The sequence below is a fragment of the Neovison vison genome, chromosome 6 (assembly GCF_020171115.1).
Source record: "Neovison vison isolate M4711 chromosome 6, ASM_NN_V1, whole genome shotgun sequence".
NCBI classification, from domain to species: Eukaryota; Metazoa; Chordata; class Mammalia; order Carnivora; family Mustelidae; genus Neogale; species Neogale vison.
In genome coordinates this window covers 163,402,531-163,427,629 of record NC_058096.1, presented here as the reverse complement: position 1 = coordinate 163,427,629, position 25,099 = coordinate 163,402,531, and the positions used below count along the sequence as shown (strand labels likewise).

The following is a 25,099-nucleotide window of genomic DNA, read 5'->3' as shown; positions in this document are numbered from 1 at the left end:
GAATCCTGCCAGAAACCTGATCATAGACTTCTAGCCTCCATAACTGTGTGAAATAAATTTCTGTCATTTAGGCCACCTGGTCTGTGATATATTGTTATGGCTGCCTGAGCTACTAATGCACCAGGCATTCTCCCCCTTAACATTGGTCTTTTAAAATGAGAATTAGGACATTTAGAAGTGTTTTTCTCTAAAGTTAAAAAAATAAACATGTTTATTTTGAATAATTTCATTTTTCACTTGGCAGCATTGAGATGAATTTGGTACAAGCTTAAATTTCTGCTGCATAGCTTTGCTGTAATTTTCATTATAAAAACTGTTAAGGCTTTTTAAGATAAAACACACAATCATCTGGGCATGCTGCTGTAGTACGCAACACCAACAGCACAAAGTAAATAACAGGAAAGTACAGAAGAATTAGATGTGGGCTACACAAAGAAATTTTATTGTTTCTAAATTCATCCTCCAGTCTAGTTTATGTTGTTCAAAGCATTATGGATTATTTAAAAAAACTGATACAAATTCTAAAATACATTATGAAATTCTAAAATATTCAACAAAATATGAATATTTTAGAAATAACCTATAATTTAATCTGTACTACCGCTATCATATAAATACAGGTATTTAAAAAATTGTTCCATCAAAAGTTCTAAGCAAAGGTATACAAACTTTACAATTTTAACATATTCTAGGCTTGGTTTGATTTTTATAAACTTTTTTGGTTTTGGTGAAAAAAAAAACAAAACAAAACTCCTGTGCAGTTTCTATATTATCAAAAGCCAACAGAATTTTACTAAGAAAATAGTACCATTCATCCAGGGCTTCAGTAATATGTCTTCTTGATGACCACTTATATTCAAAGGTGGCACTGATAAGCATAGAGGTTTTGGGGCCAGTACTGCTAGCTGACTTTCACCAACCACAAGCTCTGCATTTCTAGAATCTTCACTGTGTGAGCACAAAAGCCAAAAGCAGAATTCAAATTACTCTAAGAACATTAAAGTAATGAGAATCAAATAAGTGGAAACACAACCTAACACACTATGTATATGTTATATACCATGTGGTATACTATGATTTTTCAGTATTTTCAGTAAGTGTTCTTGCCTTCTTAAATAGGAAACAAAAGCTTGGTAAATGGCCAGGATAGGGGTAGGAGTAAGGTGGTTGGGTTAAAACTAGAGCAGAATATTTTTGATCATGCCAGACAAAAAGGCGGAGAAGGAACTTAGCTAGCATTCTAATCCAGAAAAGAACCAATTATTCTATTGACAGTACAGTGAATTATAAATTATTCTTCAGGACAAGTATATTTAATAAACTTATACATGTACATGTACTTGAGAGCTTCCATTGGGAAGAAGGTATAAAAAATGTACTGTTCTTGGTTGCTTAGATTTAAACAGCTTTGACTTTATTTTAATACATGAGATCCTATATAACCAATTTTAGAAAAACTTAAAGAGTTTTCTGGAATTTCACTTACCTAGAAAAAGAAATAAGCAAGGGGGAGAGTGGGAAGTATCTCAAAGCTGACTGATAGAAATGAATTCAGTTTTTAGGAGAAAAATCACTCAGATACTATATTTTACCTTAAAAACAATTCTAACAAGCTTTTTCAGCTGGGGTTCCCTGGGTCAGAGAAGAATAAAAATAGTAAGAAAGAAGAGGGTCTCACTCTTTTAACAGTTTCAATTTAGTAGCATTGACAGAGCTTAAAAATTACACAAAGGCACCTGGGTGTCTAGTCAGGTAAGCAGTGAAGTATCTGCCTCTGGCTCAGGTCATGATCCCAAGGTCCTGGGATCAAGCCCTGCATTAGGCTTCCCCTCTCAGTGGGGAGTGTCCTTCTCCCTCTGACCCTTCTTCTGCTCATGCATCTATCTGCTCACATGCACACAACAGAAAATAAAGATAATCACTTCTCTTTCCAACTTGGGACATCACTAATATGTGCAATCAACATAACCTTTCTCAAAACTCAAGCAAAAATACAGAAGAAATAAATAAGAATTACGGAATTTTATAGATGTAAAAGATTAGCAAAATTCTTTTGTTTTTGATTGGATGACTGAAGGTTGGGGTAACGTAGTGACTTGTCCAGTGTCACACGCCTGGTCATTATGGTAGAATCAAACTGATGATAAAACTCTTCAGGCTGCAATGACCCTATTTGGTTTGTAAGCAAAATGCTTTCAATAGAAGAAAAACAGTTAACTTTTGTCATTTTTTCCCTTTTAAAATTTCAAATGGTCATGGATCAAACTGGGTTTTTGTGCCAATCTAATTCTTACCTAGGCTTTTCCTTCATACAAAGGTTCTCAAACTTGAGCACGTATTAGGATCAGCTGGTGGCCTTACTGAAACAGACTGATGGGCCCCATCTCCAGAGTTTCTAATTCAGCAGGTCAGAGACAGGACCAAACAATTTTTATTTCTGACATGCTCGCATTTGATTCTACTGCTACAAGGACCACACTTTGAAAACTACAGCCTTAATATAAAAGTACTTGAATACATTCGTCACCTGATCTGAGTATACCTTGCCTCAACAGCAAAAGTGGGGTGCAGGATGGGTCGAGTTATCTCCAAGGTGCCCTCTGATTCTAAGTTTGGTATTTGCATATGTTCTAGTGAGTGTACTGTAACTATTAGTACTAATTACCACAACCACATCAGATACCTGCAAACTGCAATATTCATCTGATTTCTTGTCATTTTACTTCCATAAAAGTCACATACACATTCCACATTCTTTTTTCTTTTATCACTATTCCTTATTCCTTCCTCAAAAAATATTTTAATGGCTCAAAAATCTTTGTCACAGCTTTAAGGTAACTAAAAGTATCCCTGACATCTGAGTATATCTGATAAACCAATTAATAATATCCATGTATGGCTTAAGGCATAGTAGCCCAAGTACATAGAGCAGAGAATGAATAACACACATACAAAAATACAAATACAAATTATATGACTATATTAAAATTACACAATTAAAAATGGTACCGACCTTTTGCAAACTTCAAAAATATTTTCTTTTTCTTCTTTAATAATCACCTTTTCTGAAAATCTACACTGTGAAGAGATTATGGTTAAAAAGTGTAAGTGAATATTTCTGCATTCCATATTAAGCTATGAGGCTTACCAGATAATTTAAAATATATTAGATGTTACTTAAACCACTAGCTTATAGCCAACTGACAACTCTATATTATTTGAAATACTGAATATTGACTTAAAAATTCCTCTGTTAAGAGAAACTAACAGAAATCATAAATTTACTCAGCCTTTTTTTTTTTAAGATTTTATTTATTTATTTGAGAGAGAGAGAGAGAGCATGAGAGTAGAGAGGTCAGCAGGAGAAGTAGACTCCCCACCGAGCAAGGAGCCTGATGTGGGACTTGATCCCAGGACTCTAGGATCATGACCTGAGCCGAAGGCAGCCACCCAACCAACCGAGCCACCCAGGCGCCCTTTACTCAGCTTTTGACATGAACCTTTAGTTAGCCAACACTTAAAATTATTATGAGCAATTAAAGTTATACTTATTTTCGTTCAGATAAAAAGCTTTAAGTGATTTTTTATTTTCCAATGGTATTTTTGAACATAAATTTATTTTTCTCATTAGAACTATTTATATATATATTTCATATATCACTATACTTAAAACATGTCACATAAGTGTTCTGGAATTGTTACTTTTAATATTTAAACATGTATAAAGAAGTTATACATGCATAAATATTAAACTTTTGAAAACAAGGCAGGCACCAAGAAAATAAACTCCCAAATCACCTATCATTTGAGCAGAGATAACCATTTAATACCTTACTTTATATCTTTCTTGTCGTTTTAATTCCAAAAAATTTAAATGTTTTAATTATCAAAATTTTTTCCGGTTTCACTGAGAACTGATATATATTACTGTATAAGTTTAAGGCATACAGCATGATGGTTAGATTTACATATATTGTAAAACTGTTACACTAGATTCAGCTAACAACCATCTCACGGAGAGGCAACCAAAAAAAGAAAAAAAAAAATTTCTCCTTGTGATGAGAACTCTGAAAATGTACTCTCTTAACAACCATTCTTTTTTTTTTTGAGAGAGAGAGTAAGCGAGCAAGCATGTCTGCGCGCACACGCACACACACGCACACACACACGTGCGTGCGCGCGTGCAGGCATGCAAGGAGGGGCAGACAGAGAAAGAGAGAGAGAATTTCAAGCAGGAAATGTAGCTTAACTCTAGGCTCAATCTGGGCTCAATCACAATGCCCTGAGACCATGACCTGAGCTGAAATCAAGAGTTGTACGCCTAACTAACTGAACCACCCAGGTACTCCCAACAACTATTCTTTTTTAAAGTACATAATCACATAGTACAATAATGATACACACTGCATATATTACTAACCCTTGCAAAGAAAATTATAAAAATTAACTGAGAAAACTAAAACATTCACAAATACAAAAATCTACCATATTCCTGAATGAAAATATTAAATGTTAATTGTCCCCAAATTAATTTAAACTTCTTTATCATGTGAGTTTAAAGTGCTCTTAGAAGAATAGCCAAAAAATATTTTAAATTTATAATACAACCTTGTGTCTTTTATTTTTATTTTTTTTTAAAGATTTTAACCTTGTGTCTTTTAAACCAAACTATCCTTGTTTTATTTTTATTTTGCTTGATATTTTTATTTTTCAAATAAACGATAGTATGGTATTAGTACAAGGACCTGAGCAACCAATGAAACAAAAGTGAAGGAATTGTTCCAAGATTAAAATTTGAAAATATTAAAGACAGGATTTGAAATTTGCGAGGAAATGATTCAATAAACAAATGGCAGTAGAAAAATGGGCTAGTTAACTGCATAGAAAATAAGTTCAGTACCAACTCACTCACCATATCAAAGTAGCAAAAATAAAATAAAGGTGGGTATTTGTATAATTTGGAGGGTGGAGAAAGCCTAAGCATGACACCAAAAGCAGAAACCATAAATTATGACATCAACAGGTGTGAATATAAATATTTTAGATATTTTCCTATCTTAGGAGAATACAAAGTACACAAAATCCATCCATCAAAAAAATTTTTACTCAGCATAAACTCTTCCAGTCCCTTCCATGTTGCTACAAAAGTTGGGTATTCTCCACACTGTGCTCCAAAGTGGCTGCACCAACTTGCATTCCCACCAACAGTATAAAAGGGTTCCTCTTTCTCCACATCCCCTCCAACACTTGTTGTTTCCGGTCTTAATTTTGGCCATTCTAACTGGTATAAGGTGGTATCTCAGTGTGGTTTTGATTTGAATCTCCCTGATGGCTAATGATGATGCACATTTTTTTTCATGTGCCTGTTAGCCACTTGTATGTCTTCTTTGGAGAAGTGTCTGTTCATGTCTTCTGCCCATTTTTTGACATGATAGTCTGTTTTGTGTGGTTGAGTTTGAGGAATTTCTTTATAGATCTTGGATATCAGCCCTTTGTCTGTAGTGTCATTAGTGAATATCTTCTCCCATTCCGTGGGTTGCCTTTTTGTTTTGTTGACTGTTTCGTTTGCTTTGCAGAGGCTTTTGATCTTGAAGAAGTCCCAAAAGTTCATTTTTGCTTTTATTTCCTTTGTCTTTGGAGACGTGTTTTGAAAGAAGTTGCCGTGACCGATGTCGAAGAGGTTACCACTTATGTTCTCCTCTAGGATTTTGATAGATTCCTGCCTCACGTGGAGGTCTTTTATCCATTTTGAGTTTATCTTTGTGTATGGTGGAAGAGAATGGTTGAGCTTCATTCTTCTCTACATAGCTGTCCAGTTTTACCAGCAGCATTTATTGAAGAGAGTCTTTTTTATACTGTATATTTTTTCCTGCTCTGTCAGAGATTATTTGACCATAGAGTTGTGGGTCCATATCTGGTCTCTCTATTCTGTTCCACTGGTCTATGTGTCTGTTTTTGTGCCAGTACCATGCTGTCTTGGTGATCACAGCTTTGTAGTAAAGCTTGAAATCAGGGAACGTGATGCCCCCAGTTTTGTTTTTCTTTTTCAACATTTCCTTAGCAGTTCAGGGTCTCTTCTGGTTCCATACAAATTTTAGGATTGTTTGTTCCAGCTCTTTGAAAAATGCCGGTGGAATTTGGATCGGGATGGCACTGAAAGTATAGATTGTTCTAGGCAATATAGACATTTTAAGAATGTTTATTCTTCTGATCCATGAACATGGAATGGTTTTCCATCTCTTTGTGTCTTCTTCAATTTCTTTCACAAGCTTCTGTAGTTCCTCGAGTACAGATCCTTTACTTCTTTAGTTAGGTTTATTCAGAGGTTATCTTATGGTTCTTGGTGCTACAGTAAATGGAATCTACTCTCTAATTTCCCTTTCTGTGTTTTCATTGCTAGTGTTTAAGAAAGCAACTGATTTCTGTGCATTGATTTTTGTATCCTGCCACATTACTGAATTGCTGAATGAGTTCTCGTATCCTGCCACATTACTGAATTGCTGAATGAGGGCTGGAGTCTTTCAGGTTTTCCATATAAAGTATCATGTCATCTGTGAAGAGAGAGAGTTTGACTTCTTCTTTGCCAATCTGAATACCTTTTGTTTCTTTTTGTTTTCCGATTGCTTTGTGTTCCGATTGCTAGGACTTCTAGTATTGTGTTGAACAAGAGTGGAGAGAGTGTTGTGTTCCTGATCTCAAAGGGAAGGTGTCAGCTTTTCCCCATTGAGAATGATACTCGCTGGGGGTTTTTCATAGATAGATTTTATGAAGTTGAGGAATGTTCCCTCTATCCCTATACTTTGAAGCATTTTAATCAGGAACAGATGCTTGTCAAATGCCTTTTCTATATCAATTGAGAGGATCATATGGTTCTTCCCTATTCTCTTACTGATTTGTTCTATCACATTGATTGATTTGCAAATGGAAGTCGGAGGGGAGACAAACCATGAGAGACTGTGGACTCTGAGAAACACACTGAGGGTTTTGGATGGGGGGTGGTGAGGGAATGGGTGAGCCTGGTGGTGGGTATTATGGAGGGCACGTATTGCATGGAGCACTGGGTATGGTGCATAAACAATGAATTCTGGAACACTTAAAAGAAATAAAATAAAATGGAAAAAAAATTTTAAAGCGTACCTTGTCTCTACATTCTTTCTCCCAAAATAAATTTTAGATTCAGAAAGATAAAATTCGAACATAATAAAAAACAGGAAAAAATAAAAACACCAGGAGAAAATACAGGACAAAATTTTAAATCCTGAAATGGGGAAGGGCTTCTCTAAATATGATTCAAATACCATAATAGAAAACTAACAGACTTGACTAAAAATAAAAACCTCCTTCAAGGTAAAGTCTCCTAAATCAAGTCAGAACACAGTCAAAAAACAGGAAAAAATGTGGGCACATATGACAAAGAATATATATTTTCTTTGTGTACTTTTGTACTTTCAAGTTTTCATTTAAATTCCAGTTCGTTGGGGCACCTGGGAGGCTCAGTTGGTTAAGCATCTGCCTTCAGCTCAGGTCATGATGTCAGGGACTTAGGATTCAACCCAACATTGGACTCCCTGCTCAGTGGGAAGTCTGTATCTCCCTTTCACTCTGCCGTTCCCCCTGCTAGTGCTCTCTCTCTTTCTGTCAAATAAATTTTTAAAAAAAATTTTAAAAATTCCAGTTAGTTAACATACAGTACAATATTAACTTCGGGTGTAGAATTTTGTGATTTATCACTTTTTAACACCAAGAGCTCATCAAAAGTGCTCTCCTTAATACCCATTGCCCATTTAACGTGCCTCTGACCATTTCTCCTCCATCAACCCTATTTGTTCTCTATAGTTAAGAGTCTGTTTTATGGTTTACCTCTCTTTTTTCCCCCATGTTCAACTGTTTTGTTTCTTAAATTCTACATGAGTGAAATCATATGGTATTTGTCTTTCTCTGACTTATTTCACTTAACATAATATTCTCTAGCTCCATTCATTTCACTGCAAAAAGCAAGAAATCATTAATTTTTTATGGCTGAGTAATATTCCATTACACACACACACACACACAGAGAGAGAGAGAGCACATATCTTTTTTTATCCATTCATCAGCTGATGGACATTTGGGCTCTTCCTACAATTTAACCATTGTTGATAATGTTGCTATAAATATAAGCATTGGGGTGAACATATCCCTTTGAACCAGTACTTTTGTATCCTTTGGGTAAATACCTAGCAGTTCAATGGCTAAATCAAAGGAAGTTCTATTTTTAAATTTTTGAGGAACCTCCATACTGTCTTCCAAGTGATTGTACCAGCCTGCATTCCCACCAACAAGTATATGAGTGTTGCCTTTTTTCTGCAACCTTGCCAACATCTGTTGGTCTTGTGTGTGTTGTTAATTTTAGCCATTTTGATAGGTATGAGATGGTGTCTCATTATAGTTTTTATTTCTATTTCCCTGACAATGTGTAATGTAAGAGTATGTTTAATAGATGAAAAGTTCCTACAAGTAAAAAAAATAAAAATAAAAATAAAAATCTCAGAAGAAAAATGGGCAAAAAAACATAAAAAGAAAGTTCATAAAAAAACATAAATTGCCTTTCAACATACTAAAAGATGCTTAGTCTAAGAGAAAAGCAAATTAAAACTAAAAGTTGGGGCACCTGGGTGGCTCAGTGGATTAAGCTCTGCCTTCGGTTCAGGTCATGATCTCAGGGTCCTGGGATCGAGCCCCACATCGGGCTCTCTGCTCGGAGGGGAGCCTGCTTCCCCCTCTCTCTGCCTGCCTCTCTGCCTACTTGTGATCTCTCTCTCTGTCAAATAAATAAATAAAATCTTAAAAAAAAATGAAAAGTAATTTGTAAAAATAGACAGATGGGACAAAAATTTTAATACTGAGTTGGTTAGTGTGTGGGGGAGAAAACTGGCATTCTTACCCAATGTTGTTGAAAGTATAAATCACAGCCATCTTTATGTAGGCCAATCTGACAATTTTACTTCTAAGAATTAATCCAAAAATGCCTGTATATATACAAAATGCCTTATGTTCAAGGATACATAATGCAGCAATATTTAAATGCAAAAAATGGGAACAAACCAAGTGTCCACCAACAGTGGAATTTGTTGAATAGAATATATCCATGCAGCAGATAATTATATAATTATAAAAAGAAGGCATAATTATATACATTCAAAAGAAACTCTCCACTATATGTTAAGTTTAAAAAGCAAGAAAAAGAATGGTATGTTACCATTTGTATAAAATGCTCCAATTTGTGTAAAATTTTAAATAATATACAATAGGATCACTTTGAGAAATGGTAGAGTATGTCTTACTGGGCTAATCCTCCTGCAGGTAAAAACAACAAATCCTAGATTAAATTTTTAAAAATCTCCACCTGAGAGCACCTGGGTGGCTCAGTGGGTTAAGCCGCTGCCTTCGGCTCAGGTCATGATCCCAGGGTCCTGGGATCGAGTCCCGCATCGGGCTCTCTGCTGAGTGGAGAGCCTGCTTTCCTCTCTCTCTCTCTCTCTGCCTGCCTCTCTGCCTACTCGTGATCTCTCTCTGTCAAATAAATAAATAAAATCTTAAAAAAAAAATCTCTGCCTGAAAACACTAGAAATATATGAATAGCTGGCAGAATCTGGAGAGAAGTCTACACTTGGAAAGAAGGAATAGCACTGGCTAATTCTTCTGCTTTCATAGCTTTATTCTTGAAGGTAAGTCCTAGTTGGAACTACTTGAGAAGGCCAAAAATTTGCCTTATTCAAACAACAAACAAGAACGCTAAGTTTAGGACAAAGTCAGAAACTGGGAAGTAAGGCTAGGAATCCACAAAAGGCGAGAGCCTAAGAAAGGAAACCCTGAAATCTTATAAACTCCATCCAAATTTCTGCTGACCACTAAACTATATTTTTCTAAGGTGACTCTTGAACAGCACAGCTAAATCTAAAAGAACTGAACAAAGATTTAAACTGCTACCACAAAAGAGTAATCTGGAGGCTGAGTTAACCAAGTTTAAAACTTAGCATGCAGTTACCATAAAGCCAGCAAGTGCAGACATGGGCATCTATCCCAGAGAAGTTAAAAATTAGGTTCACCATGCAACATGGGGGCTTAAGTGGGTAGGAGAAGAATCAATGAAACAAGATGGGATCGGGAGGGAGATGAACCATAAGTGACTCTTAATCTCACAAAACAAACTGAGGGTTGCTGGGGGGAGGGGGCTTGGGAGAAGGGGGTGGGGTTATGGACATTGGGGAGAGTAGGTGCTTTGGTGAGTGCTGTGAAGTGTGTAAACCTGGCGATTCACAGACCTGTACCCCTGGGGATAAAAATATATGTTTATAAAAAATTAAAAAATTTAAAAAAAAATTAGGTTCACCAAAAGCTGGTACACAAATGTTTATAGAAGTTTATTTGTAATAGCCAAAAACTGTAAACAATGCAGATGTCCTTCAATGAGTGAAGAGCTTTCAAATAAACTGTGGTAACCCATCCCATGGAGTACTGCTAAGCAATAAAAATGAATGAACTACGAATATATGCAACAAGCTTGATGAATATCCAGATTATTATGCTGGGTAAAAAAAAAAATCTGAAGAGGTAACACTCTGAATGATTCCATTTATGTAACATTCTTGAAATGACAAAATTATAGGAATGGAGGACAGATTAGTGGTTATCAAGTGTTAAGGATTATTTAGGGGTAGCCAGGAAGAAAGTAGGTATGGCTATAAGGGCAACAAGAGGGATCCTTGCTGTGATGGAAATGTTCTGTATCTCTGTCTGTATTAATGTCAATATCCTGGTTGTGATATTGTACTATAGTTTTGCAATGTTACCATTGGGGGAAACTGGGTAAAGGATACATGAGATCTTTCTCTGTTATTTCTTATCAATGTATGTGAATCTATAACCGATTCAAAGTTAAAAAAATGTGGGATTTGCTAAAGCAGTATTCATGGATAAATTTATAGCACTAAATTGTCTCAGAAAGTAAGTTTTAAATCAATGACCTTAGCTGCAACCTTACAAAAGGGAAAATTAAATCTAAAGTAAGCAGAGAAAGGGAGAAAAAATGATCAGTAGAAGTCAGTGAAATTAGAAAACAGAGCAAGAGAAAAACAATCAGTCAATAAAAACAAAGCTGGTTCTTTTATAACAAAATTAATAATTTTCCAGCCAACCTCCTGCAAATCTGTATTTATTTCAAAATACCAAAATTACAGAGATGGAAAACAGATTAATGTTTGCTAAGGTTAGGAATTTAAGAAGTAGGGGGAAAGGTGTAACCAAGGAATAACATAAGGAAGATCTTTGTAGTGATGGAGTAATTCTTTATCTTGTTTGGAGTGGTGGCTACAAAAATCTGCCCAGTTAATAAAAGTATATATACTTACATTTAATATCTGATTCCTGTTTCTGATATTGTACTTAAAGACATAATCATTGGGAAAGACTAGCTGAAAAGTACCTGGGTCCTCACTATACTAGTTTTGCAATTTCCTGTGAATCTACAATTATTTCAAAATAAAAACCTTAAAAAAAAGTACACTAGCATTTAAACTATCTAGGGTTCAAAAACTAGATTCATTAACCAAATACTACAACCATGGTAAACCTAACAATTGTTACATATGGATTCTGAGTAAAACTGATATACAAGACAAAATAAAAACAAGGTTTCTGAAAAAACAGAACATATATCTTTATTACATAATTATTATATAAATTAATATATATATAAAATATCAATAAGGAACATTTCTAAAAATTCACAGAGAACTGTACATGAATGGAGAAAAGTGATACGTCATACATATGTCCTAAAGTTAACCTATTTATCCCCTCAAACTCTTAAAATGTAAGGTGAGGGAGATGGATAAAGTTTAATTCCCAAACTTAATGGCCAGATATCTTGAAGGCAAATATTACTGTCTGGTCATGGATTTTCTAAAGAGTTGGTATATTAAGGCTTACCGTGGTATTAGAAAAATGTATCATCCCCTTATCTTAAACAAAACCAAGAAAAATACCATCAGTTTTTCAAAGAAATGGAATAAATAATCTTAGAATTTATATGGAACCAGAAAAGACCCCGAATAGCCAGAGGAATGTTGAAAAAGAAAGCCAAAGTTGGTGGCATCACAATTCCAGACTTGAAGCTCTATTACAAAGCTGTAATCGTCAAGAAAGTATGGTACTGGCACAAAAACAAACACATAGATCAATGGAACAGAATAGAGAGCCCAGAAATATACCCTCAACTCCATGGTCCACTAATCTTTGACAAAGCAGGAAAGAATGTCCGATGGGAAAAAGACAATCTCTTCAATAAATGGTGTTGGGAAAACTGGACAGACACATGCAGAAAAATGAAACTGGACCATTTCCTTACACCACACACAAAAATAGATCACCAAACACAAGAATAGAAACATTGCCAAAGGAAAGGGAAGTAAGGGCAACAAATGAACTATTGGGACTTCATCGAGATAAAAACAAACAAACAAAAAAACCTTTTGCACAGCAAAGGAAACAGTCAACAAAACCAAAAGACAACTGACAGAATGGGAGAAGATACTTGCAAATGATGTATCAGATAAAAGGTTAGTATCCATAATCTATAAAGAATTTATCAAACTCAACACCCAAAGAACAAATAATCCAATCAAGAAATGGGCAGAGGACATGAACAGACATTTCTGCAAAGACATCCAGATGGCCAACAGACACATGAAAAAGTGCTCTACATCACTCGGCATCAGGGAAATACAAATCAAAACCACAGTGAGTTACCACCTCATACCAGTCCGAATGCCTAAAATTAACAAGTCAGGAAACAACAGATGTTGGAGAGGATGCGGAGAAAGGGGAAGAACCCTCCTACACTGCTGGTGGGAATGCAAGCTGTGCAGCCACTCTGGATAACAGCATGGAGGTTCCTCAAAAAGTTGAAAATAGAACTACCCTATGACCCAGTGATTGCACTACTGGGTATTTACCCTAAAGATACAAATGTAGTGATCCGAAGGGGCATGTGCACCCTAATGTTTAGAGCGGCAATGTCCACAATAGCCAAACTATGGAAAGAACCTAGATGTCCATCAACAGATGAATGGGTAAAGAAGATGTGATATTGATATATATATATGAGATATATATATATATGTATATATATATACATACAATGGAATACTACGCAGCCACCAAAAGAAATGAAATCTTGCCACTTGCAATGACATGGATAGAACTAGAGGGTATTATGCTGAGCAAATAAACCAATCAGAGAAAGACAATTATCATATGATCGCCCTTATATGAGGAAGTTGAGAGGCAGAGTAGAGGGTTTGGAGGGGTAGAGAAGGAAAAAAATGAAATGGGATGGGATCGGGAGGGAGACAAAGCATAAGAGACTCTTAATCTCACAAAACAAATGGAGGGTTGCTGGGGAGAGGTGGGGTGTGGACAGGGTGGTTGGGTTATAGACATTGGGGAGGGTATGTGATATGGTGAGTGCTGTGAAGTATGTAAGCCTGAAGATTCACAGACCTGTACCCCTGGGGCAAATAATACATTATATGTTAATAAAAATAATTGATATAAATAAATAAAATAATAAATAAAATAAAAAACAAAAACAAGAAATCTTACTGTATTAGGAAGCAACTAAACAATTTTGTAGATTTTTTAAAGTTATGCCAAAAAATTGTCTACATCTTTAAAGTATTTACAGTGCTAAAAATTCAGTGAATTCTAGCAAACATCTCCTAAAATCTATCCTTGCAGGAGTGAATGGATTAAGTCTTTTCCTCAGCTTTAAGTAGAATAGAGTACAAACTGTGTTTGTTTTTATTGTTTTATTTTTTAATACTTCAGAGCAAGGGTTGGGAAGCTACAGCCTGCAGGCTGCCTGTTTGTAAGGAAAGATTTACTTGAACATAGCAACCCCTACTTGTTTATATATATGAATAGTTGCTACATGCATCTAAATGACCGACAAGGGCGCCTGGTTGGCTCAGTGGGTTAAGCCGCTGCCTTCGGCTCAGGTCATGATCTCAGGTCCTGGGATTGAGTCCCGCATCGGGCTCTCTGCTCAGTGGGGAGCCTGCTTCCCTCTCTCTCTCTCTCTCTCTGCCTGCCTCTCTGTCTACTTGTGACCTCTGTCTGTCAAATAAACAAATAAAATCTTTTAAAAAAATTTAAAAAAATAATAAATGACCCACAAAATCTTACAAGTATTTACTATATAGCCCAATAAAAGAAAACTTTGCTGACTCTTGCTATAAAGTCAAGGAACTCTGCTGTGGGACCATGGAGAAGGCACTGCCTCTAAAATCTCTTCCTTTTTCTATAAAAGAAAGTAACAGTACATGCCCCATGTCCAGTAAAGAACTATCTCAGCCAGGGAGCCTGTTTCCTCCTCTCTCTGCCTGCCTCTCTGCCTACTTGTGATCTCTTGTCTGTCAAATAAATAAATAAAAATCTTAAAAAAAAAAAAAAAGAACTATCTCAGCAAGCCAGAGTTGTCTACATTATGTATACTGAAGGTTTGGTCTTTGACCTACTCCTCAGAGGTAACATTTAAGTCCTCGGAATATGCTACCTGATGAATGTGTCTTTGTTTAACTGCGGGTCTGGGACCAGACAGTCTATACCGTGAATGTAATTCACGGTAGGGGCCTTGGGCCACTCCAGATAGCCTAAACTAACAATGTGATTTATGGGGGGGCCTTGGGTTATATAACTTCAGCTTGACCTTTGGGGAGTCTGGAGAGATTGATAAAGGTCAGTCATGCAGGCAGCCAGCCAGCTATACCAACATGACTGACCCCATAAAAACCCTAAGCAGGGCTCAAGTAAATTCCCTTAGCTAGCAATACTCTCTGTGTTGTCACGCATCATGGCTGGGAGAAGCATGCAGCATTCATATGGCTCTACTAGGAGAAGACAACTGGAAACTTGTGCCTGGTTTCTTGTGGACTCTGCCCTATGCGACTCTTTGTGGATTTTAACATGCATCCCTCGCTGTAATAAAGTGCAATTTTGAGTATAACAGCTTTGCTGACCTCTCTGTAATTCTAGAAAATCACTAAATCTGAGGGTGGTCTTGGGAACTCCTGAATAACACCTCATTATATTATGTGAATAAAATGTGATAACCACTGGTAGGCTGGCTGGCATATAATAAAGGCTTAGTACATACTGGCTATTATCATCAAATCATCAAACCATTAAACAAGTACTTGGTGAGATTATTTATGTTACAGGACACTTCTAGCACTTAAAGACTATTTTCAATTGGAGTTTACATTCCATATGCATTCAACAATTATTTGTAATATTACCCTGTATCAGTTACTGCTCTAGGTGCTAGAGATGAAGTAGTAAGCAAAATGGACAAAAATCCTTGCTTTCATGGAGTTTCACTCTAGCAGGAGGAGAATATATACAATGTTAAGTCAAAATGAATATAAGAAAAGGGAATATGAAATGCTGGGAGAAAGAAGAACACTGAAGTTTTACACTGGATGGCCAGGTAAGTTATCTCTGAGAACATGAAATATGAATAAAGATGTGAAGGAAGTAAACGAACCAGCTATACTCCTAATGTTTAGGAAACATTACACGCAGATAAAATGGCATGAGTAAAGGCCCTGAAGTGGGAGAAAGCCTGGTATGTTCCAAGAACAGCAAGGAGGCTGGTATGGTCAGAGTGAAATGAATACAGCAGGAGTACAAGAGATCAGAGAGAAAACAAGGGGTATAAGGGAAAGATACAGGCACTGCAGGTGATATTAAGGGCTCTGGCTTTGAATCCAAATGTCATTAGAAACCAATGGAGAATTGGAAGCAGAAGAATGACATGATCTAACTTATGCTATATTGAGAATAAACTACAAGAGGGCAAAATTAGAAGCACATCTGTTAAAAGGTGACTGTAGTAATTCAGTTAGCTTGGGGCTATGTGGTGTTGGTGGGGGACGATGAAAAGTGGACAGTTTCTAGACATTATCTGAGGTAAAACCTGCAGGCTTTCCTTACAGACTGCATATGGACTGAGAAGAAAAAGTAAGGAAATCCAAGGTTTTGAGTCTGAGTAATTATAAAAAGATGGAGCTGCCATTAACAGAAAAAGAGATTATTGGAAAAACTGGTTTTTTGGTAGAAGAGGAGATACATAACAGGAGCTCAGTTTTTAAAAAATTTTTACAAATTATTTAATTTTTTATCGAGATATAACTGACACAGAAGTATTACTTTAGTTTCAAGTATACATCATAGTACTTTGATACTTGTATACATTACAAAATGATCACAACAGGTTTAATTACCATCTGTCACAAAGTGAATATAGTATTGTTAACTATATCCCTTATGCCATATATTTATTTATTTTATAACTGGAAGTTTGTGTTTTTTGATCCCCTTCACCCATTTTTCCCCATCACAACCCCCCTTCTCTCTGGCAACCACCAATCTGTTCTTTATATCTTTGAGTCTGGGTTTTGATTCCACTTAAAAAGATCATGCAGTGGGGCACCTGGGTGGCTCAGTGGGTTAAGCCACTGCCTTCGGCTCAGGTCATGATCTCAGAGTCCTGGGATTGAGCCCCGCATCGGGCTCTCTGCTCAGCAGGGAGCCTGCTTCCTCCTCTCTCTCTGCCTGCCTCTCTGCCTGCTTGTGATCTCTCTCTGTCAAATAAATAAATAAAATCTTTAAAAAAAAAAAAGATCATGCAGTATTTGTTTTCCTCTAGCTTAACTTAGTGTAATACTGATAAATAATACTGCAGTGAACACATGCATGTGTGTATCTTTTTGAATTAATATTTTTTTTTATTTCTTTGGATACCCAGTAATGGAACTGCTAGACTGTATGGTAGTTCTATTTTTAGTATTTTGAGGAACTGCCAAACTTTTTTTCCATAGAAGTTATACCAGTTTATATACCTACCAACAGTACACAAAAGTTCCTTTTTCTCCACATCCTTAACAACATTTGTTATTTCTTGTCCTTTGGATAACAGTCATTCAGGCAGGTGTAAGGTGGTATCTCACTATGGTTTTGATTTACATTTCCCTGATGATGAGTGACTTTGAGCATCTTTTCATGTATCTGTTAGCCAACTGTACATCTTCTTTGGGAAAACACAATTTAGGTCCTCTGCCCATTTTTAATTAGATTATGGTTTTCTTTCTTATTGAGTTGTAGGAGTTCTTCATGAATTTTGGACATTAACCCCTTAGGAGATATAGGACATAAAAATGTCTTCTCCCATTAAGTTGCCTTTGCATTTTGTTGATAGTGTCCTTCTCTGTGTAGAAGCTTTTTTGTTTCATGTAGTCCCATTTGCTTAGTTTTGCTTTGTTTCCCTTGCCTTTGGAATCAGATGCAAAAAAAACTCTGCTATGATTTATGTCAAGGAGATTACTGCCTATGTTTTCTTCTAGGCTTTATGGTTTCAGGTCTTACATTCCAAGTCATTAATCCACTTTGAGGTAATTTTTGTATATGGTATAAAATATTGATCTATTTTCATTCTTTTACATGTAGCTGTCCAGTTTTTCCAACATCATTTATTGAAGATACTGTCCTTTCCCCATTGTTATGTTGCCTTCTTTATCATAAATTAATTGACCATATATGTATGTGTTTACTTCTGAGCTCTCTAGTCTGTTCCATTGATCCATGTGTCTGTTTTCATGCCAATACCATACTGTTTTGATTACTATAGTTTTGTAGTATAGTTTGAAATCAGGAGTGTGATACCTCAGGCCTTGTTCTTTGAATAACCAACTGCTTTCATTATTCAAGGTCTTTTGTGGTTCCATATAAATTTTATAATTATTTGCTCTAGTTCTGTGAAAAATGTCACTGGAATTTTGATAGAAATTATACTGAATATGTACATTGATTTGGGTAGTTTCGTCATTTTAATGATATTAATTCTTCCAATCCATGAGCATGGAATATATTTCCATTTGTCTATGTCTTCAAATTCTTTCATCAGTGTATTACAGTTTTCAATCTACAGGTCTTTCACCTCTTTCATTAAATTTATTCATAGGCATTTTACTCTCTTTGATGTGATTATAAATAGGATTTTTTGAATTTTTCTTTCTGATAGCTCATTATTACTATATAAAAACACAATAGATTTTTGTATATTAATTTTATATCCTGAAACTTTACTGAATCCAATTCATTAGTTCTAACAGTTTTTTTGGTGGTGTCTTAAAGGTTTTCTATAAATAATACCACGACATTGGAAAATAGTGAGTTTTATGTCTTCTTTTCTAATTTTGGTATCTTTTATTTCTTTTTCATGTCTAACTATCCTTATTAGGACTTCCAATACTATGTTGAAAAGAAAAGGAAACAGGAGGATTCCTTATCTTGTTCCTGATCTCAGAGGAAAGCTTTTGTCCTTTCACTTTTGCATATGACATTAACCGTGGGTTGGTCATAGATGGTCTTGATTATGTGGAGGTACTTTCTCTCTATATACTCACTTTGTTGAGAATACTTACTATAAATGGAAGTTGAATTTTGTCAAATGCTTTTCTGCATCTATTTAGATGATTATTTGTTCTTATCTCTCATTTTGTTAATGTGGCATATCACACGGGTATGTGGATGTAGAATCATCCTTGCATTTGTGGAATATATCCCATAGATCATGGTGTAAGATTCTTTAAAAGTATTATTGAATTCACTTTGCTAATGTTTTGTTGAAGGTTTCTACATCTGTGATCATTAGGGATTTTAGCCGGTAAAATTTTCTTTTCTTGTGGTATCCATGTCTGATTTTGGTATCAGGATAATGCTGACCTTGTAAAATGAGTTTGGAAATGTTCCCTCCTCTTCAATTTTTGGGAAAAATCTGAGAAAAGTAGGTATTAAATTTTCTAAATTTATAGCAGAGTTCACCAGTGAAGCTGTCTGGTCCTGCTTTTATTTGTTGGGAGGTTTTTGACTGCTGATTCAATCTCCTTACTGGGAATTGTTGCAATCAGAATTTCTATTTCTTCATAATTCACTCTTGGAAGATTTTAAGTTTCTAGGAATTTATCTATTTCTTCACAGTTGCCCAATTTGTTGTCCTATAATTAACTGTTCACAGTACTTCTGTGGTATCAGTTATAACCCCTTCTCCTCTTTCATTTCTAATTTTATATATTTAAGCCCTTTTTTTTTTCCAGTTAGTCCAGCCAAAAGTTTGTGAATTTTCTCTTTTCAAAGAAAGAGCTCTTAGGTTTCATTGATCTTTTCTATTGTCTTTTTATTCTCTATTTATTTCCATTCTGATCTTCACTATTTCCTTCTTTCTATTAACTTTTGGCTTTGTTTATTCTTTAATTCTGTTAGGTATACAGATAAATTGTTTGACATCTCTCTTGTTTCTGGAGGTAGATCTGTATGCAATGAAATTTCCTCTAGAACTGCTTTTGCTGGGGTGCCTGGGTGGCTCAGTCATTAAGCATCTGCCTTCGGCTCAGGTCATGATCCCAGAGTCCTGGGATTGAGCCCTGTGTCGGGCTCCCTGTTCAGTGGGGAGCCTGCTTCTCCCTCTCCCATTCCCCGTTTGTGTTGCTGCACTTGCTGTGTCTCTCTGTGTCAAATAAAAAAAATCTTAAAAAAAAAAAAAAGAACTGCTTTTGCTGCATCCCATAGATTTTTGTATGCCCTATTTCTGTTTTGTGTCCAGTTACTGTCTGGAGTTCTCTCTTGATTTCTTCTATGACTCTTCAATTGTTAATAGCATGTTGTTAAATCTTCAGATTATTTGTCATTTTTCTGATTTTGTTCTTATAATTTAATTCTAGTTTCATACAATTGTGTTAGGAAAGGATGCTTGATATGATTTAAATTTTCATGCATTTATTGAGACTTGCTTTGTGGCCTAACACATTATCTATCCTAAAGAATGTTCTGTGTGCACTTGAGAAGAAAGTATATTCTGATGCTTTTAAATGGAATATTCCATATATATGTATTAAGTTCATCTGGTCTAAAACATGTCACTTAATATGTTTCCTTACTGATTTCCAATCGTGATGATTCATGTAAGTGAAATGTTAAAGTCCTCTACTATTATAGTATTGCTATAAGTCTATTTTGTTTGATATATGTATAGCTACACTAGCTTTTTGTTTCCATTTGCATGGAACATCTTTTTCCATCTCTTTGCTTTCAGTCTTTATGTGCAGTTACATCTGAAATGAGTATCTGGTAGGCTGTATATAGATGTTTCAGGAATTCAGACTGAACATGTTAAGTTTGAGATGCCTAACTGGACATCTAAATGGACAAGTCCAGTAGGCAACTAGACATAAAGGTCTGTTCAGAGAAGCAGTTCAGGCTGCAGTTATAAATTTGAGAGTCTTATCACAATGATGACCTTTAATGCAATGAGGCTGGATGGGACCATTTAATGAGCCAATCTAGATAAGAAAGAACACATCGTGGTCTAGGCTCTGGGCCACTACAATATGTAGAGGTCAGGTATATCAAGAGAGATCAGCAAAATCAACTGGGAAGTTGCAGACAGAAAGGGAAAAAATAAACCAGGCATGTATGTTTATCCTGAAAGCCAGGGTTTCAAAGAAAGTGTGATCAACTGTGACAAATAATAATGATAGGTTCAGTAACATTGAGACTAAGATAATGTCCCTTAGACCCAGCAACAAGGAGGTCACTGAAGAGCTTAAGGATAATTTTGGTTGCAGCGAAGGCAAGTATCTTTGGATGGGTTCAAGAGGACCAGAGGACAGGGGGTGCCTGGGTGGCTCAGAGGGTTAAGCCTCTGCTTTCAGCGCAGGTCATGATCTCAGGGTCCTGGGATCAAGCCCCGCATTGGGCTCTCTGCTCAGTGAGAGTCTGCTTCCTCCCCTCTCTCTCTCTCTGCCTGCCTCTCTGCCGACTCGTGATCTCTGTCTATCAAATAAATAAATAAAATATTAAAAAAAAGAAAAAGAGAGAGAACCAGAGGACAGAAAGTAGAGATGATGGGTAAAGATAAGCATTTGAGAAATAGGATGACAGCTGAAAAGATAAATGGGACTATGAAACCATTTTGTTTGGTTTGGTTTGAAGATGGGAGAACCACATGTTTATATATTGATAAAAATAAGGCAATAATAAAAAGAAGAATTACTGGAGAAGTATTTTTAGAGAGGAAAGAGATGGACTTTGGCACACAGGTGGAAGGAATAACCTTGGCTAGATCATCTACTGTAACTGAGGAGAAGCTGGAATTTGGGGAGCAGATGCAGGTTAGGTTGGCTAATATCCTGGCAGGGAAGTAGGAAGTTCCTTTCCAGTTACTTCAATTTTTTTGGTGAAGTAGAAAAATAGATTGTCAGCTGTGAGGATGAATAAGAAGGAATAATGAGAAAAAAGAAAATATGAAATAGTTGCGGAGGAGTAAATTAAATTAGGCAAAAGGTTAAGACAATCACATACATTTTCTGGAAGAAAACAAGAATAAATTTGGTATCTGAATTTTTCCCTGTATCATATGCTAGTGGTATGTTCCACCATCAAGTTAGGTTTAGCTCCAACTCCTATGCCTTCTATATCTGTGGTTAAATAACTGCTGTATGCATTCATAGCCCCCGGATACTATGACATTCTTAAATTTCAAGATCAAATGATATTCAGTACTCTGTGTTTAATGAGGCAGGAAAATATGTAACAAGTTAGATTTATGTAGGTTTGAGATCAACTTAAGCATACTAAGAAAGAAAAGGCTAAATACATAATTAAACACCCCACTTTCCCAGACAAAGGAAACCTGTTAATAGTGTGCTTATACAAAGCATTAAACAATATATCCTAGGGAAGAATGATGAAATTCTTTTACTCAAAAAGTTATACTTATCACCTGACCATACTGTTATGATGAATCTGTATTACAACTATTCAGAACAAGAAATAAGAAAATGTAAAAGAATCTCCACAGCTTCAAAATACAGAAATGGAAGGAAACCTTCCAAACTTGTTCTATGGGGACAGCATATGGGGACCTTGACCCCCAAACCAGCCAAAGCCCCCACCAAAGAGAATTACAGATCAATATCCCTAATGAATATGGGTGCCAAAATCCTCACCAAGATACTGGCCAATACAATCCAACAGGACATTAAAAGGATTATTCACCATGACCAACTATACTTATTCCTGGGCAGCAAGGATGGTTCAACACTCACAAATCAATCGATGTGGTATGCCACATTAATAAAAAGAAAGGACAGATGATGTGAGATGAGGTAAAAAAATAAAAAAATAAATAAAAATAAAAAAATAAAAAGAAAGGACAAGAACAATATGACCCTCTCAAATGATGCAAAAAAAAAAAGCATTTGACAAAATACAGCATCCTTTCTTGATTAAAACTCTCCACAGTGTACAGATAGAGGGAACTAACCTCAATATCATAAAAACTATTTATGAAAAGCCTACAGCGAATATCATTCTCAATGGGGAAAAACTGATAGCATTTCCCCTAAGATCAAGAACACAACTGGATACCCACTCTAACCACTCAGTTCAACATAGTACTAGAAGTCCTAGCCACAGCAATCAGACAACAAAAAGAAATAAAAGGCATTCAAGTTGGCAAAGAAGTCAAACTCTCACTGTTCACAAATGACATGATATTTTATGTGGAAAACCCAAAAGACTATTTACCCCAAAAGTAACAGAACTCATACAGCAATTCAGCAACATGGCAGGATACAAAATCAATGCACAGAAATTAGTTGCATTTCTATACACTAACAATGAGACTGAAGGAAGAGAAATTAAGGAATAGAATCCATTTACAATAGCACCAAAAACCATAGATACCTAGGAATAAAACCAGCCAAAGAGGTAAAGGACCTGTACTCAGGAAACTACAGAATACTTATGAAAGAAATTGAGGAAGACACAAACAAATGGAAAAACATTCCATGCTCATGGATTGGAAGAACAAATTTCATTAAAATGTCTATGCTACCCAGAGCAATCTATACGTACGTCATATGCAGCAATGCAAACTCTATCAGAATACCATTAACATTTTTCACAGAGCTGGACCAAATAATCCTAAAATTAGTATGGAACCAGAAAAGACCCTGAATAGCCAGGGTAATGTTGAAAAAGAAAACCAAAACTAGTGGCATCACAATACCTGACTTCAAGCCTTGTAATAAGGCTTGAATTGTAATAAGCTGTAATTGTCAAGACAGTATGGTACTGGCACAAAAACAGACACAGAGATCAGTGGAACAGAAAAGAGACCCCAGAAATGGACTCTATGGTCAACTAATCTTCCACAAAGCAGGAAAGAATATCCAATGGAAAAAAGACAATCTCTTCAATAAATGGTGCTGGGAAAATTGGACAGCCACATGCAGAATGAAACTGGACCATTCTCTTACAACATACCCAAAGATAAACTCAGAATGGATGAAAGACCTCAATATGAGACAAAAATCCATCAAAATCCTAGAGGAGAACACAGGCAGCAGCTTCTTTGACCTCGTCTGCAGCAAAATCTGTCTGGTCACATCTCCAAAGGCAAGGGAAACAAAAGCAAACAAACTTTGGGGACTTCATCAAGATAAAAAGCTGCTGCACAGCAAAGGAAACAAACCTAAAAGGCAACCTACAAAATGGGAGAAGATATTTACAAATGACGTATCAGATAAAGGGCTAGTATCCAAGATCTCTAAAGAACTTAACAAATTCAACACCAAAAAAAACAATCCAATCAATAAATGGGCAGAAAACATGAACAAACATTCCTCCAAAGAAGATAGACATATGGCCAAGAGATATACGAACAAAAACTCCACATCACTTGGCATCAGCAAAATACAAATCAAAACTACAATGAGATACCACCTCACACCAATCAGGAATGGCTAAAATTAACAACTCAGGAAACAGCTGTGGTGAGGATGTGGCAAAAGGGGAACCCTCTTACACTGTTGGGTTAGAACGCAAGCTGGTACAGCCACTCTGGCAAACAGCATGAAGGTTCCTCAAGAAGTTAAAAACAGATAGCCAATCTATGAAAAAGAGCCTAGATGTCCATCGACAGATGAATGGATAAAGATGTAGTTCATATATAAAGTAGACTATTACTGAGCCATCAGAAAGGATGAATACTTATCATTCAGTCCAATGTAGATGGAATTGGAGGGTATTATGCTAAGTGAAATAAGTCAATCAGAGAAAGACAATTATCATAGGGTTTTACTCATAGGTGGAATATAAGAAACAGTACAGAGGACATCAGAGGAAAGAAGGGAAAACAGAATGGGAAGTCATCAGAGAGGAAAAAAACCATGAGACTCTTAACTATAGGAAAGAAATTAAGGGTTGCTGGAGGGGAGGAAGGGTGGTGGAATGGGGTCATTGGTGATGGGCATTAAAGAGGGCACATGAGGGGCACCTAGGTGGCTCAGTGGGTTAAAGCCTCTGCCTTTGGCTCAGGTCATGATCCCAGAGTCCTGGGACCGAGCCCCACATTGGGCTCTCTGCTCGGCGGGGAGCCTGCTTCCCTTCCTCTCTCTCTGCCTGTCTTTCTGCCTACTTGTGATCTCTCTCTGTCAAATAAATAAATAAAATCTTTTAAAAAAATGAACCTTTAAAAAAAAAAAAGAGGGCACATGATGTGATGAGCACTGGGTGTTATACACAACTGATGAATTACTGAACACATCTGAAACTAATAATGTACTATATGCAGGCTAATTGAATTTAAAGAAAAAAAGAAAAGAAAAGAAGATTCTCCACAACACCTTTTCATCCAAGTCTGAACTACTGACAGCACTGTTAACATGAATTTCTGCATTACCATGATTTAGACCAGGAAAAAACAAAATATAAATTCCCCAGTACCTTTTCATCCAAGTCTGAACGCTTTATGTGTTCAATGAAGTCTCCCAGCTTTTCACTTTCACAGGCCTCATTAGTAACTTCCCCTAAGGTAATGTTTCCACCTTCGGAATCATGTTTAATTTCATTTGCTGAAAAGAAATAATATTAAACTGTAGAAACTTTATGCAGCAAAATAACTAAATCACTGAAAGATTGTTCTGAAAACAAGTTA

The 25,099-nt window shown here is 36.1% G+C and overlaps 1 protein-coding gene across 1 annotated transcript in view; it reads right to left on the bottom strand.

The window, feature by feature from the left end:
• Positions 1 to 25,099, bottom strand: part of TOPAZ1 (testis and ovary specific TOPAZ 1) — a 118,595-nt gene that overhangs the window by 77,779 nt on the left and 15,717 nt on the right. The window contains 3 exon segments of the mRNA XM_044255205.1: positions 809 to 948; positions 3,014 to 3,078; positions 24,889 to 25,016. Coding sequence (XP_044111140.1) covers positions 809 to 948; positions 3,014 to 3,078; positions 24,889 to 25,016 — 333 coding nt within the window.